Here is a 16915-nt window from a genome sequence, read left to right on the forward strand (position 1 = left end):
AGATCACGGGCACCCAGTATGGTTTTCCAGCTTTGACCCTTACGCACAGAGATTCTTCCAGATTCTCTGAATCTTTTGATGATATTATGCACTGTAGATGATGATATGCTCAAACTCTTTGCAATTTTACACTGTCGAACTCCTTTCTGATATTGCTCCACTATTTGTCGGCGCAGAATTAGGGGGATTGGTGATCCTCTTCCCATCTTTACTTCTGAGAGCCGCTGCCACTCCAAGATGCTCTTTTTATACCCAGTCATGTTAATGACCTATTGCCAATTGACCTAATGAGTTGCAATTTGGTCCTCCAGCTGTTCCTTTTTTGCACCTTTAACTTTTCCAGCCTCTTATTGCCCCTGTCCCAACTTTTTTGAGATGTGTTGCTGTCATGAAATTTCAAATGAGCCAATATTTGGCATGAAATTTCAAAATGTCTCACTTTCGACATTTGATATGTTGTCTATGTTCTATTGTGAATACAATATCAGTTTTTGAGATTTGTAAATTATTGCATTCCGTTTTTATTTACAATTTGTACTTTGTCCCAACTTTTTTGGAATTGGGATTGTACTACTACTACTAATAATAATATAAAAATATCTGAGATTTAAAAAAAGCACAAAGTGTTTGCACATAATTTTTCAAAATTAATTATATGCTATTTTTATTTTACTTTTTTTTTTAACTTGTATGGGGGAATTTCTTTGAAAAATGCATTTTTAACTTTTCTGTTTTTTTTTAATTTATTTATTTTATTCATTTTTGAAAACTTTTTTTTAAGAGTTTTTTTAAAGCAATTTCACAATACGACTTTTTTACATTTCTTTTTCAGAATAAAAAGAAAAAAAGTACTATTTTTCACTTTTTTAAAAAGTATTTTACAATATTGCTTTTCCTTGTACTTTTTTTTTTTTTAAATGCTATTTTCCTTTAGGATTCCTGTAACTTTTAAAGGGGCAAAATAAAAGTTTCATTAAAAAGTGTAATAAAATGTCAGCTTCTTGATTGCACTGTTTTGTGAAGAGGGGGAAATTTGTCATGGGGATGAAAAAGTGTTCTCACACTGCGCTTTTTTGCATCAATTCTTTTGTTAGACTTAATGGGATAATTTTTTCCTGATGTGTTTCTCCTTTATTAATTTCAACTTCAGTTTTTTCCGCTCTTGTGCAGGACGGGGAAATGAAAAGTGAGGGAAAAAAAACATAAAAGTGAAACGTATATAAACTAAAATAAAGGAGTAAAAAGAGGTGTGATGAAAGAGCGGCCTTGAAAATCACCACTTCATGACAAAAAAAAGCTGCATTATTTCCTGCGTGCAATCAGAGACATGTTTAATCATCACACTCGTGATGGTTATCGTTTCTTCTCCCTCTTCTGTATCGTCCTCCTGAATGTTTCCTCTTTTCTCTGGTTATACGAGAAAAACAGTACAAGCGTGCGAGAGAGAACGTGACGTGCGCCATTTTTCTTTCGTTCTCTTTCGCACGATCTTCCTGTTTTTCTCATATAACTGGAGAAAGAAATAAAATAATCAAGAGAACGAGAGAGAGAGAGAGAGAAGGAAATGTGGAAATAAGCAAGTGATTTAAAGAGCGATAAGTGAGGGACGAATGGAGAGACGGAGAAATAAAAACAAAAGCAGGTCTGAAGAGGGAAGTGTGAGGCCAGGCCCCGGCTCCGGTGCAGAATGATTGCGTTCCTCAGGGGTCTCTTCAAGAGGAATATCAAACTTCAGTGCCGTGGAGACCCCTTAACCTTGCTGCTCCACCCACGCACCCACCTCCAGCTCCTCTCTGCAGAAGCCATCCTCTCTCCATCAGGACGCGGAGGAGCCGAGAGCCGCCACCGGACCACGCCGAGATCTACATCTGAACGGAGAGAGGAGCTTTTAATCTGACGGGGGGGGAGTCGCACTCATTTCCTGCTTTACTCCTCATGTTAAAACATGAGTTTATGGAAGAAGAAGAAGAAGAAGAATGGACACTAAGCAGATCATTTTAAAAATAAAAATTAATTTGGATTAAACACAGAAACCATCATTAGGATGAACAAGTTTGGTGATGTCATACACCAGGACAGGGTCTAGACGAGAGAGGGGGAGAGAGACAGACAGACAGAGAGATGCAGCAAGAAAGAGGATACTGAAACTGAACAGAGAGGGAGCAGACAGACAGGTCGATAGGTAGAGAAAGAGGGCAGGAGAGAGAGACACAGACACACAGCAAGACAGGGAGACAGACAGACAGATAAAGATAGATGGACGAGGAGATAGACAGAGAGAGATGCAGAAAGAAAGTGAGAGAGACAGAGAGGGCACTGAAACTGAACAGACAGGGCAGACAGAGAGAGAAAGACAGATGAGAGACAGACAGAGAGATAGGGAAACAGACAGACAGGGGGAGACACAGAGAGGGACAGAGAGAGAGAGAGAGAGGGCACTGAAACTGAACAGAGAGGGGGCAGACAGACAGGTCAGTAGGTAGAGAGAGGGTGGGAGAGACAGAGAGACAAAAATGCACACAGACAGAGAGAGATGCAGAAAGAAAGTGAGAGAGACAGAGAGGGCACTGAAACTGAACAGACAGGGCAGACAGACAGGCTGGTAGGTAGAGAGAGAAAGACAGAGATGAGAGACAGACAGAGAGATAGGGAAACGGACAGACAGGGGGAGACACAGAGAGAGCGAGAAACAGAGAGGGACAGAGAGAGAGGGCACTGAAACTGAACAGAGAGGGGGCAGACAGACAGGTCAGTAGGTATTGAGAGGGCAGGCAGGCAGACAGACAGACAAGTGGGGAGAGAGAGAAGGGAAGAGAGAGGAGAGACAGATAGTTGGAGCGAGACACACATACAGAGAAACAGACAGACAGGCCAGAGAGAGATAAAGAGGGAGACGTATAGAGTGATACAGAGAAGTACATGTATAGAGTGAGACAGACACACAGAAATACCACGTTTGAGTTCAAATCCAGAAATGGCCGTCACAAAACACCAATTTTGCATCTTGTGGCGAAGTCGTAACTTCCTGGCAGAGGCAACCAGCGCTTGATTTAAAACACCCTGATAGTTTACAGGATCCATTACTGCATCAGTTTTCACAGCTCCACATCTCCAATAATCCACCTCCGTATCAGACGCGGGGTTCGATGGGTTTCCCCCAGAAGGTGATATTGATGTTTGTGACTGAGGGTGTATTCAGACCAGGATAGCTCGATAGTTCACTTGCTTTGGTCCGAACCAAATGTTTTTTTTATTTTTTCATTTTGGTGCGGTTCGCTTTCACACTGTACATTTTAGTAAGCGGACCAAAATCTGTCAACAAAGCCACGCGCCCTGAGGCCGTTCAGCTATTGGTCAGAGACGACACGCGCACAAAGCGTTAAGTTCAAAAGTAGTCATGGAGGCTTTCCGTGCTGTTATTCTTTTTAATGTCATCAAAGCTATATGTTTTTTCCAGTTTTTACCGTTTTCACAATTGTGCGATTCCTATGCTGTTGTACAAGTAATTTATCAACGACGACGACAAAGGGCAAGGCGGCTACGGAGGATAGCGCTGATGAGCGCACATCATGTTGTGACAGTTCTGGCTCTTCACGCAATAGATGAATTTCTTTTTTGCGTCGCTAGTACCGCCACTTTTTGAAAGAATGTCCCTGATTTTAATGTAGGTCTGACGGAGTTTCTTCACTTTTAGCCGACATTGTTCTGGGGAGCGCGTGAACCCCTTCTCCTTCATTTTCTCACTGAATACAGCAAACACGTCGGCATTTTTGTGTGTTCTCTCCAAAAGCTCAGATATGTGGACATCTGCCCAGATATCCACAAGGGTGCGCGTTTCTTCCTCGGCCCACGTTTGCCCCCTACTCATTTTTTGTACTCTGTAGTCTAGCCTACCACTGGTCTGAATGACTGAACGACTGTTGTAAGGTTCCCTTGACAACCGAAACAGTGTTTGCACTTTGCGGTGGAGTGTCAAGACTCTGTTTCCCATAATGCTCGACAAACGACAGAAGCTCCCGAGGTACAAAAAAGCAAAACTGTCGGATTAGGTCCGGTCTGCTTTCACACCTCCAAAAGGTCCGCACCAGGGTTCCTTTGGTCCGGACCGAGTCCGACCTTGCAGCTCGGTCTCGGTCCGCTTGTTTGGTCCGGACCAGAGTTCGGTGGTTTGTATTCAGACCAACCCAAAAGGTCCGGACCAAGGGAAATTTGGTTCGTTTGGTCCGGACCAAACAACGTAGGTGTGAATACGCCATAAAGCTTCCTGCGGTTTCTCTATCAGGAAGGGCTTCTTTACCCACACTCTTCCAAACGGCGTTTAAGGACGTGGCAATCAAACCTGTAATTCTGAAACTGATGTGAAACGGTGGTTATTTTCTTTCTTTTTAAAAAAAAAATCTATCCGTTACTTGACTCGTCCCTATTCTCGTACAGATGATGAAGCGGTTATCTGAGAAGTCCGTGATGAAGGGCTGTGCTCTCACAACCTGCTCACATCACAGAAAGAAAAATAAACTCGAGGGGAAGCGAGTACAGTTTGGTTCGGGAGAGAAAAGCGAGACAGATTGTGAAAGAGCGTTGGACGTTTCAGCTGCGAGATCAGTGAGACGGCGAGTTAGAACGGACATTGGAGCTTTCGTAAGAAGCTTCTAGCAGAGAGACGCTGAGGGAAAGTGACACGGCGTGGACTAAAGCGATCCTTCTAACCGTTAACGCTTCATGTTTTCATATTCGTGCTCACGTCAGGAAGCCATCTTACTTATATCAGAATTAGATCACAGTGCGGTCAAATACTTGAATCTGATTGGTCAGAAGGTGTGTGTTATTTTTCGTCTAACAGCACATCTGTAACAAACATTAATATTAATACTCTCCATCTGATTATGTTAATCTGAGAGCGAGGTCTGTTACTCCGCCCCCTAATGCTACATGAGCAGCAGTTTGAAAAGATACGCTCAGCTGGTGTCACGTGCCTTCGAGGACATCTCTGATGGACTTCACTCTCACTGGATGGCAGCTGTTTTGGAGTTGAGATGATCGTTCTGTGTTGTCCAGGAATTTCGAGTTGAAGGGCGTTTTCTTAGGTTTTTCCCGATTTGGAGGTTAGAAATGACAAGTTATGACCTTTATTCAAATGCAACAATAGGTTGCATTCAGTCACATGATGTTTGCTCGCGAGTTTACTTCTGGTGAATGAAGTGGTGGTCAGGCAAACCGATTTGGGCACCTCGTGAAACCGTCTCTGACTATTTTCGCAGTTTCGAGGCCGATGCACGGTCAAAATACCATCAGAAAGTTGGCTATGGGATAGATCCTTACACACTGACAAAGAAGGATTTTTCCGACGAGTTGGAAAATTATCCATCTGTTGAGTTCCCCGACATCTCAAAGTACCTGGTGCTGCTGGTAGACATCATCCTACACGGACACACAGATGAAAACCTGGAAGAGCATGGAGGAGGAGAACAACCTTTTCATGTGGCTGGGTTAAAGATCTGGGAATCAGGACACTACAAGATAAACCCTGTATCATTTTTGCCTGGGTAAGGAGGAATTTCTGGGCTTTTTGTACGCGTCTTTGGGATGGACGCTACAAGTTTTAGTATCGGGCGTAAACAAACCACAGCTGCTCGATTCTCAATCCTCCCTGCTCTTCTCTTCCAGCTAAATAAATCATTCACAAAGATCCACAGAAACCCCTTTAAAGACGTGGGGATTGGTCAAACAGGACGGAGAAGTTATCACGGCTTGCTGTAACCGCATGGCTGGGGAAGCGGTGTCGTGATGTTAACTCACTCGTGAGCTCTGCTTTTGTGTTTATGTGGATCCTCTCAATTATCTTCTCTCTATTTCAGTGTCAGAGCCCAATCAAGGGTCCCGTAACCCTACCCGGGGTCGTGGGGGCTCCGCTTGAGTGAGTGTTTCACCAGACTTCTCCACTGTTACCCCTTTTCCACCAAAGCAGTTCCAGGGCTGGTTCGGGTCCAGTGCTGGTGCTGGTTCACAACTCGTTCAACTTGCGAGCCAGCTGAGAACCAGTTTGCGTTTCCATAGCTCGCGGTGCTGAGGGGAGCCATGTCATTACGTCGCTGTATACGTCAGTTACGTCGCTGCGTTTGCATAAACCTTGGCGCAAATATCGAAGCAAAAACAACACGGAAGAAGCAGCAGCAACAACAACAATAATAATAATAATGGATGACTTTGCGTTTGTACAGCTGCTGCTTCTTGTCGCTTAAAAATGGCGATCTTTCGCGGTCTTGTTGTTGTTGGTCTTAACAACTCCGCCCCCCCCGCTGACGTAAGCGGTTCTTTCCTCTGGCCCAGCAGAGAGTCGGTGCTAGCCTGGAACCGGTTTTTCTGGCCCCAGAGCCAGTTCTTTGTCAGTGGAAACAGAAAACCCGGTTCCAAACTAAGCACTGGCCCCGAACCAGCCCTGGAACTGCTTTGGTGGAAAAGGGGCATGTGTGCAGTCTTGGGCAATTCTTAGTGTTTCTGCAAAGGTCTTCTTAGTCCATTCACTGATGCTGTCTGCCCACTCTTTTCTTTGTCTGCCCCGCCTCCTTGCTCCATTGACTGTTCCTTGAAGGACAGTCCTTGACAGCCCATGTGATCTCGTTATGCGTCCATACCAATTTAACTTTCTTCTTTTCATGTGTTGTTTGATGGTTTGATCATGGTGCTCGGGATCAAACCGTAAACAAAAACACATCCGAGGACTGAAGTGTCTCCTGAACTTCCTTCAAAACATCACCAAATAACAGAAAATGGTGAGAAAAGCCAGTGATTTGCGAATCCAAACGAAATAAATCAGAGGAATTTAAAAACCTTTCAAAAAGTGATCAGTGCAAACTCGAGCATTCTTTGACTCGGCAGTGAAAGTTTCAAGAGCCAACTTTCTTGTCTTCTTTGAGTAAAATCCTTTGCTCCTTCACAGAGAACCTGGAAGAAACTTCTACCAGTTTCACGGTTTGTTTGATTCAAGCAGTGCAACACAATGCAAGCGTAGGGCATTTTAACGACTAGCGAGGCGCCCCAGCGATACTAACGCTTTGTGAACAGTGAGCTAAGCTGACCACCACTTCCTGTCTCACATATCTAATGAGGCGGATGCGACATCGGATGGAACCCACCGTTATAGCTGTCTATTGCTATATTCGCTCCATTATAAACCAGCTCTCATGTCATTCATTCATTCATTCTAATAGCATGAAACAAATAACTGAGTGACGGAGACACACAGGGAACAGGAAGCACAGTGTGTGTGTGTGTGTGTGTGTGTGTGTGTGTTATGGCGGACGTTTAAACTGCTTGTATGTGACCTGTGTAAGACCTGTCCTGGAGGACTGTACATGGCCGTGCTCTGGCTCCTGCTTCATCCTGGCAGCTCATCAAGCGCCAAAAGTGACACACACACACACACACACACCCCGAGCCCTGTCCCACTTCACCTGAATGTCTGTGTCACATCTGAATTTGCCATCAACATCCCCAAACACACAAAAACAGGATTTTTAGCCACTTAATTGGGGACTGATGTGTGTGCAGAAGGCCAAAGCACTGAGTACTCCGTCGTCCAGATCTCCCGTCCTGCTGGAAGGGGATTAGCTCATGTTCAGTGAGTCACGATCAATACATAACTCCAAAAAACAGTAAGTGAATCAACAGAACAGACTTTAACCAAGTGCTCAGAAGGAAATCAGTTTAATTATTTATCCATGCATGGCTGCATTTCTTTTTATTACACCGCTCCGTGTGTCTACGTGTGTGTGTGTGTGTGTGTGTGTGTGTGTGTGTGTGTGTGTGTGTGTGTGTGTGAGAGAGAGAGAGAGAGAGAGAGAGAGAGAGAGAGAGAGAGAGAATAAAAATGATAAATGTGAAGGTGCTCAATTCAGATGGAATAGTTTATCAGTAAAGAAGGAGTGAGTGAGAGTGAGAGAGAGAGAGAGAGAGAGACATGGGGGAGAGAGACAGACAGATATGAGGGAAAGAGAGACAGACAGATATGAGGGAAAGAGAGAGACATGGGGAGAGAGAGACAGACATGGGGGAGAGAGAGGGACAGACATGGGGAGAGAGACATTGGGAGAGAGAGACAGACATGGGGAGAGAGAGGGACAGACATGGGGGAGAGAGAGGGACAGAGACAGACATTGGGAGAGAGACATGGGGAGAGAGAGACATGGGAGAGGGACAGAGACAGACATTGAGAGAGAGACATGGGGAGAGAGAGACAGACAGATAGACATGGGGAGAGAGAGGGACAGAGAGAGACATTGGGAGAGAGAGAGACAGACATGGGGGAGAGAGAGGGACAGAGACAGACATTGGGAGAGAGACATGGGGAGAGAGAGAGACATGGGAGAGGGACAGAGACAGACATTGAGTGAGAGAGAGAGAGAGAGAGAGAGAGAGAGACATGGGGAGAGAGAGACAGACAGATAGACATGGGGAGAGAGAGGGACAGAGAGAGACATTGGAAGAGAGACATGGGGAGAGAGAGGGACAGAGACAGACATTGGGAGAGAGAGCGACAGACATGGGGGAGAGAGAGAGAGAGAGACATGGGGAAGAGAGAGAGGAACAGAGACAGACATGGGGAGAGAGAAGGACATTGGGAGAGAGAGCAACAGACACGGGGGAAGAGAGAGAGGGACAGAGACACAGGGAGAGAGGAGAACATTGGGGAGAGAGAGAGAGCGATAGACAGACACTGGGAGAGACAGAGTGATGTGGAGAGAGCGAGACACATGAAGAGAGAGAGAGATAAAACTGATGCTGCACCAGCAGAGATTAAACTTTAATCTGGATTCAGTTCGTCACTGATTAAATTCAGTTCATCCAGTTTTTACATTTAATAATTAAATAAAAACATTAAGAACATAAAATCACTTTTCTTTCGAACTCATGCACTGCAAAAAAAAAAGGTGTATATATATATATATATATATATATATATATATATATATATAAAAAGTTGAGTCTATATTAAAGATATTTTATCTTTTTTTGAAATGTTTTGTATAAAGTTATTTATTGAATTTGCAAAAATAAAAGTAAAAATGCCCCGTTTCTCAAAATCCAGTGAAAAACAATTATACCAGCTCATGTCCGACTCAATTTTGTGGAATAACTGTTAAATATACTCGCAATATATAATAATATAATATAAATTAGTGCATTAACTATCATTTTAGCTACAGAAACTTCAAGTGAGGCGAGCTCCATCACCTTAAAGCTAATTTACACCAGAACTGTTTGTGAGGCGGTTTTTCCCAGTTGTCGGTCTGACGTCTGTATTTTGTTACGAACAGAATTCCACTGGAATCAAATCAGTGCAGCAGTTCAGAGCGATGTCACTTTCAGCATGGATTACGTCTGTAATAATAAAACACTTCGGGTTTACTTTTGAGTGCACTAGTGGGACGCAGTAGAAAAAACACACACTCACACACAAAAAACCCAACCACTGTATCTCATATTTTGTCCCATTAAAACATTGTGTTCCAGGACTCGGGAATCTCGTCTCTGCGACCCTGACGTCTCTGCGTCACTGCTTGTACCCTGAAGTCGTGACGATGTGAAAAGTGAAATAAAATGCTATCAAAAGTACGTGAGCATGTGCATGATTTATTTCCTGCTCTTGAAATGTCTGGCGCAGGCGTCCCGTCCCCAACACGTCTCCTCAGGTGTTCATCTCGCGTCTCGTGAAGTTTAACCGTTTATATCCCGTTACCTTGGTGATGCCACTTTAGTTGTCGATACAGATCTCAGGTCCGTCACTTCAGTCAGTGTTTAAATGCACGAGTCTGCTGTTGGATTCCTGAGTCCTGAAAATCACGCTTCAGAAATGTTGGCAGTGCAAACCGACACACACACACACGCCTACGTCTTGCTCACGGCATCAACTCTTTTAGCGATCAACAAAATCAGTTATTATAGTTTTGGGAACATTTCTGACAAGTGTCACTGCTGTCATTTTAAATAACTGACAATTAACTTAACCGCAAGCTAGTTAACTAGCATTCTAGCTAAAGTTAGTGGCATGATGCTAGCTAGCATGGCAGAAGAAAACAACATAACACGACACGCATCAACATTCACATTTGCATATTCATGGTATATTTAAAGTAATTTCTTTACAAACGTATTTGCAACCTTTATAATATTAATTCTTGAAATTTTCGTTTTAAATAGGGTGACCAGATTTCCCTAGTCTGAAACCGGGACACTTTTGCGCGCGACCATGCTCGTGCACGCACACCTTTTTTTTACGTAAACGTGACACTCAGAGAGGTGCTCTTATCATTTTGTTGAAGCTCACATTTATCAACATCTCACATGAAATAAAACAAACAGGCATTTTGTTATCTAGTAGCATAGTGGTATACAGATCAGTTAAATTATGGTCAGACAACAGATGTTGTAATGGCTGAGAATAGGCCAGGCTATGTCCATAGGCCAAATTTAAACTGATTTATTTCACCTGTTTGTGAGAACACCAAGAAGAATGCATATGCACATGTAGGCTATACGTATCTCTAAAATTGTATGCACTATAGCATGAACTTAAAAAGTAGATATGTGACCTCAACATAGCCTAGGTCAGAATCAACCTTACTAACCATTCCCCACAACTGAATGAATAAAGCAAGAAGATGTGGACAAAAGTGAACACTTTAATGGAAGGTGCAACAAGCTGTTCAACACAGCAATATGGCCAAACTGTCAGAATGGTGTGTTAAACAGAAACAAAAAAAGAGACAAGTGATTTGAGAATATATACTACGGAAGCCGAGAGAGGCCCTTCATATAATCCTTTTTTATTCACCTTGTTATCCCGAGATAACGACATAATTAATTCAGGATCTCGAAAAAACAAAACCATTATTTTGAGATCTCGAGAAAACAAAACAATTATTTCATGATCTCGAGTAAACAGCTGAGAAATGGTTCATTCAGGAACGCCAAGAGACTTGTGATATGCTGACTTTGGGGCTGTTTCTCATTCTGTATAGACGCAACTTTGGTCATTAGAATGTCTGGAATAATCGATCACCTAATAAGGCAATATTTTGATCAGGGGTTGACACAGGGAGAGATTGCATTAAGTCTTTTAATAAGGGATCATTTCAAAATTAGTCCGCGGCACCTCCGCAGAAGACTGGCCCGGCTTCGTCTCTACCGACGGAGATACAGTGATCCAGCCGAGATCATGAAATAATTGTTTTGTTATCTCGAGATCTCGGAATAACGGTTTTGTTTTCTCGAGATCTCTAATTAGTTGTGTTGTTTTCTCGAGATCCTGAATTAATTATGTCGTTATCTCGGGATAAGGTGAATGAAAAAAGATTATATGAAGGGCCTCTCGCGGCTTCCGTAAATATACACTCAAACAAAACAGCAGTAAAGGAGGAGAGGGGCGACAGCCCGAGGAAAGCCCCCACAGGAGCGCACAGCATTTGCAGCATAGGCTACCCAACTCAGTACAAGAACAAAGCACTTACAGTGTGTGCAGTTGGCTTCGTGCGCATTGTTCTGCACCTCTCGGAGGAAGGGGTAGGTGCCCTGTAAATCTTTGGAAAAGGTACATTTTCTTTTCGGCATAATTGCTGCGGCATTACTGCTGCTAGCTGCTAGACAAAGAACATTCACGCCAGTTAATGTTTATTTTATTGTTGCATGGCAACCCGTTCTGTTGTCTGGAATAATGTGGCTAAATAAACACCCATGCCACAGGGCCAGGGGGCGGTAACCAGGAAAGTTTGCGATTCCTGTCAATTCATCAAAATAGTAAATGCAGACATTTCTCCGCTAATGATTCCCAAGCTGCTCAGTCGCAAATGTCGCGAGTGGCGAAAACCGGGACATATCCGTGTCCCGACAGACTTTTGTCGGGACTTGGGACACACAACCCCAAATCGGGACTGTCCTGGTAAAACCGGGACGTCTGGTCGCCCTAGAAAATATTCCTGAACTCCAAAGCATAACGTTGAAACAGCGTTACTGTTATAGAAAGGTGTTTCTGATTTAATAGATTTGAGAGTTTGGGGATTTTTTTTTTTCCCCTCGTAAAAACAACCCTTTTATATAAAAAGCGATGTGGTTAGAGTTCCAGTACCTGCAAACGGTTAACAGAAGTAGTAAGTAACTGCGATCTAAGCTAGCTAGCTAATCTTAACAAAAACTGAATGATATCGCGGTAGTCATGGTAACGTTAGATATTTGACAAATTCGGCTTCTGTTAAATTCATCTTTAGCTAAACGACGACGCAAATCAAGACTGGAATGCGAAATAGTTTACTAGCTTCCTAGCTAGGTTTGCCGATGTTAGAAATATTATCGAACTGAGACGGCAGGATGATGTGGCGAGGGTCTAATTTGCATATTTACTGGTAGCATTCTAACAGGAGAAATACAGTAAGTTATTTAAGAGACCAACCTCATGGTGAAAGTACATACTGTATGTGCAATATTTACTTTCACCATTATGTTCGTCTCTAAATAACTGGCCGTATTTCTACCGTTCGAGGCTCTCGATTTTGTTTGCTCCATTCCCCTTATGTCACTTACAGCATTTCTGCTGTTCTTCTATTAAACACTGTTTTTCGGCATTTATTTCTTGCACGGTTCTTATTACATACAAGTTTTTTTTTTTTTTTTCTTCCCCCTTGAGCTTGTATTGTTGTATTTTAACTTATACTGTATTGTTATGGCACAAGAATTTCCCTCGGGATTAATCAAGTTTTATCGTATATCATGCATATTCACACATCTTCGCGTTTTTAATGAGGGTAAATGTGTAAATTAGATTTTTATAATGCATTTGTAATGCAAAGTAGTTAAACAGACTACGGCTATGCAATTCAAGGGAAATATGTAATTTATTCTATCTACATTCACTGGATATGAGCAATCGTGTGCTCTGATTGGCTACTCTACTACTAGGATATCGGCTCATATACTGTGAGTAGAGTAAAACAAAATGGCGGAGTGTGCTGCTGAAGCAACCGAGGACGAAATAAAAACAAAACCCACAAAAAATACAAAAGCAACAAAATATAGAATAAAAGTATTTGATGGTAAGAGCGTATCTTTAAAAAAATATATATTTCAAGAATTATTATTATTATTATTAGCATTTTTCACAAATTGCTCCGGTCATTTCGCCAGTTTGTTTACATTCTAAGCGGAAACGATTTTGTCAGACGTTTTGTATAAAAAGGTTTTATTTATCGAATTTGCAAAAAAAATAAAATGCTCCGTTTCTCAAAATCCAGTGAATGTGGATCGATTATAATATAAAATCTTGAATTTTATCATTTAAACACCAATATTCATGAACATTGTGCAAATAAAATGACAATACTATAAAACCCCAAATGCAAACAAACATCGTGGCTGAATATTACTTTTAATATTAAACCAGATTTCTGAATCTGTGTTAAATTAAAATAAAAATATTTTAAAAAGTATAAATGTGTTTCTTGGGCGTGGAAGGAAAAGAGGAAACCTGAGGCAGTTTTATTGTTTAATGACGTGTAGATAGCGTACCTGTAATAACAGCAAAGCTGTTCCTCTTCCTGCAAATGTCTCGACAGACAGGAAGAACAGACTGAAAGCAGAATCACGTGATATTTATAAATAGAAATATAAATCCATCACCCGCTTGCTGTCCAGAATACATTTCTGATCCTAAGGAGAACCTCGGCACTAAACCCAGACCGCTGCTCGAGAGAAGTCAGGATATTGCTTTTGTTTATAAAAAAAGTACACAAACCCCAGAAATTTATTAAAATATATTACTTTTCTAGTTAAATATAACAACACCAGAGGAGATTGTTCTTCAGTGTTGTGTTAAAAAAAAACCCCCAAGATTTAAGACTACTCAAAATTAAAAAAAAATGTAAAATCAGCCCACAGGGGTTAAAAAAAAAAAAAAAAACCTCATCCCTTTGGTGTTTATAAATTAAAGTTAAAATCACACGCTGCCCAACCGCCTGACTGGCTGTCAAGTAAACACACACTTCGACAGCTGCCGCTAAACGATCCCATGTTTAACGACATTTTGAGTGTAATTAGACACTTCGCTCCGAGTCCAGCCATGCTGACCAAGTACACACAAAAACAAACCTAAAATTCCTTCTTTTAGTGTTGCAGGAGCCTATAAAAGCGTTCGAGAGCCGTTAAAAATCCCCGCAAGCCGCCGCCCCTCCCCCCAACCTCCCGACTGTCCCGTCACCAGATTTAGGCTAAATGAAAGCTCGGTCAGCAGTCACGCTTCGCAAAACAACGTCTCCTTTGTCCTGGTTCTCGTCTTTATTTTTAAACGTGCCGTCGCAGGTTTATTTTCTGCCCCCTGTATCCGTCCATCGTGGCGTCCCCTCAGGAGTGCGTCCAGCTGACTGGAACCCAGTGCGTCTCCGTCTCCAGCTTCCTCAGAGCCTGTTTGAGCTCGCCGAATGCACATGCCAGGTCGTCGTTCACAAGCACCAGGTCGAAGAGATGACTGTACTGGTTCTCCATCAGCTGAGCGGTGCTGATCATCTCCTGGAAGTCTTCTTCCTGATGGAAGAAACATGAAACAGTTCAGAAGATGTGACTGGAGAGAAATTTACCCTGACTGATCACGTCACGACCACTACAATGGCACAGCACGGAAAATTACCCATCAACCACCACTCTAAAATCATCTGCTCTTGGGAAGAGCTTCCACAGCCATTCCCTGAAACTTTAAAGCTGTACCGCCTTTCAGATTTTTCAAGTGTAGGTCATGAAAAGAATTTTCCCCGACATGCAATTATTTTTGTTTAGTGACCGAAAGCTACTGAATTCAAATCACGTACTTCCAATTTTATTCATTTTTAAAGGTCCCATGGCATGAAATTTTCACTTTCTGAGGTTTTTTAACGTTAAAATGAGTTCCTCTGACCTTCTTAAGTCACCCCAGTGGCTAGAAATTTCATAATGTGTAAACCAAACTATGCCCAACATTTGAGAATGGCGCGTCAAAACGGCGCGTTGATAAACTCTTCCTGTTACTACGTCAGCAAGGGAGATGATCCCCACGCCCCCACTCTGGATTCCCACCCACTGTATGGATTGCCCGCCCAGTTGTAGTGAGGAGACCATAGAGGGAGGACACAACAACATGGCATCACCTAAGCGAGCGAAACATGGAAGTTGCGCTGTACATGGATGTGACAACACAGAAAGGAGTCTGTTTTTACTGCCGACGGGAGAGCCCCTGAAGACGCAGTGGCTTCATTTTATTTACTCCAATAATACGCCGTCGAGTCTACCTAAGACGGTGTATGTTTGTCGGAAGCATTTTCCTGATGAATGTTTCCACAACTTGGGACAGTACAGGGCAGGTTTTGCACATCAACTGTCACTGAAGCCTGGGTCCGTACCAAGCATCCCTGCCGCATCAGCCACAAACACCGAACAAGTAAGTGTATAACTGTTAAGTCGTTTTGCCGTGTTTTAAAATCGGTGCCACGTTAGCCTTGCAATGGCTACATTAGCTGTGCAGCTAACCGCTTCCTGCAGTTAGCCAGGTACTCTGCGCTACAAAACCAAAAAGCATGCAGCATGCTCTGTTATAATAGCCAATCAAAACAGTTTTTACAAAGACACCCACATTCTTTTTTTAAGTCACTCATTCATTTTATTTGTTTGTTTGTTCAGTAAAAACCCAAACATTTGTTGAATTTATTTTATTTCCTCGCGTCGCACCTTAATGACGTCAGCGCGCGGTATTTTTCCCTTCGCGGTTTGTTCCTTCTCTCTCGCCATAGTAAGACACCCACATCCGCTTGTTCTGACCCGCTGGAGGTAGCGTCACAGTGCTGTTAGCCAATCAGAGATAACACGTTTACATGTCATGAATATTAATGATAAGACCCGCCCCCACCCTCTACCCTTCCCCGCCTCCTGCTTCTCATAAGCCAAACGACGCACTCGGAAAAGCGCTGAAATGGGGCTTTCTCCCAGGAGGCTATATCTACGTGCCGAGGGTTCATTTCGAGAAAGGCTGCGGATATAACATCCGGAAACCTCCACGAGCCCGTTTAAAGCATCAACAAACCACCATGCCATGGGACCTTTAAAAAACAGAACAATTAATGAATTTATCTCCAAGTGGCCTGAAATTCTCAGCTATTTTTTCCTGCTTCACCATGACCCAATACAAGATACTACATCATGCATCACGTGGTGGGCTTTCCCCGTTCACGCAAGGCATTGTGGGATACAAATTTGAAACAGGAGAGAAAAATGGAGGACGCGAGTGTGCAAATGAAACGTGAAAGAACGGAAAGAAAGCGAGAAGAAGAAAAGACGTTATGTTCTATACGAAGGAAAGGAGACGCAGGACCAAACTAATAAATATGGGCGCTCAGCGAGCACCTCGGTGTGATCAGCTGTTCGTTTAGCGACAGAATGATGGAACTGTCAGTGCACGCTCAAAGGTAAACCTGTAGATGGCAGTAATGCAACACTGTGGATGCCAGCTGCCGTAAAACCCAGAAGAAGAAGAAGGTAAACCTGCGCATGCGCACACGGACTTCCTCTGTCTGCTTGACTGCGCCAAGCAAGCGATTTCATGCACATTATTTGCTTTAATCCTCTCAAATTGAATAACTTCCCAGCCACAGAACAGAATGGCCTGATATTTTGTGAGATATTACAGAAATAAACAGATATCACAATCACCACATTTCAGGCGGAACCAAATTTCACCAATTTTATGAAATCGAAAGGCCGTCTCGCTTTAATTTGCGCTAGCAGCACTTGGCGCAAATTGTTACTCTCTCAGGATCTTTCTACTTTATTATTTTTCTTCTAACATTTTTTAGGATGCTATTTCTCCCTCAGTTTTCAACCAATCACCACCAAATTTCACATGAAGAAT

General features: G+C 42.8%; 1 protein-coding gene across 4 annotated transcripts in view; it reads right to left on the reverse strand.

The window, feature by feature from the left end:
* Window positions 1–10661: 10661 nt before the first annotated feature.
* mpp7a (MAGUK p55 scaffold protein 7a) overlaps window positions 10662–16915 on the reverse strand; it is a 314814-nt gene continuing 308560 nt past the window's right edge. For all 4 annotated transcript variants that reach the window (XM_060939197.1, XM_060939196.1, XM_060939198.1 and 1 more), the window contains one exon: window positions 10662–14565. In XM_060939197.1, the coding sequence (XP_060795180.1) occupies window positions 14386–14565 (180 nt within the window). In that variant the 3' untranslated portion in view covers window positions 10662–14385. The remainder of the gene's footprint in view (window positions 14566–16915) is intronic.

The sequence above is a fragment of the Neoarius graeffei genome, chromosome 14 (genome assembly GCF_027579695.1).
Source record: "Neoarius graeffei isolate fNeoGra1 chromosome 14, fNeoGra1.pri, whole genome shotgun sequence".
Classification (NCBI taxonomy): Eukaryota; Metazoa; Chordata; class Actinopteri; order Siluriformes; family Ariidae; genus Neoarius; species Neoarius graeffei.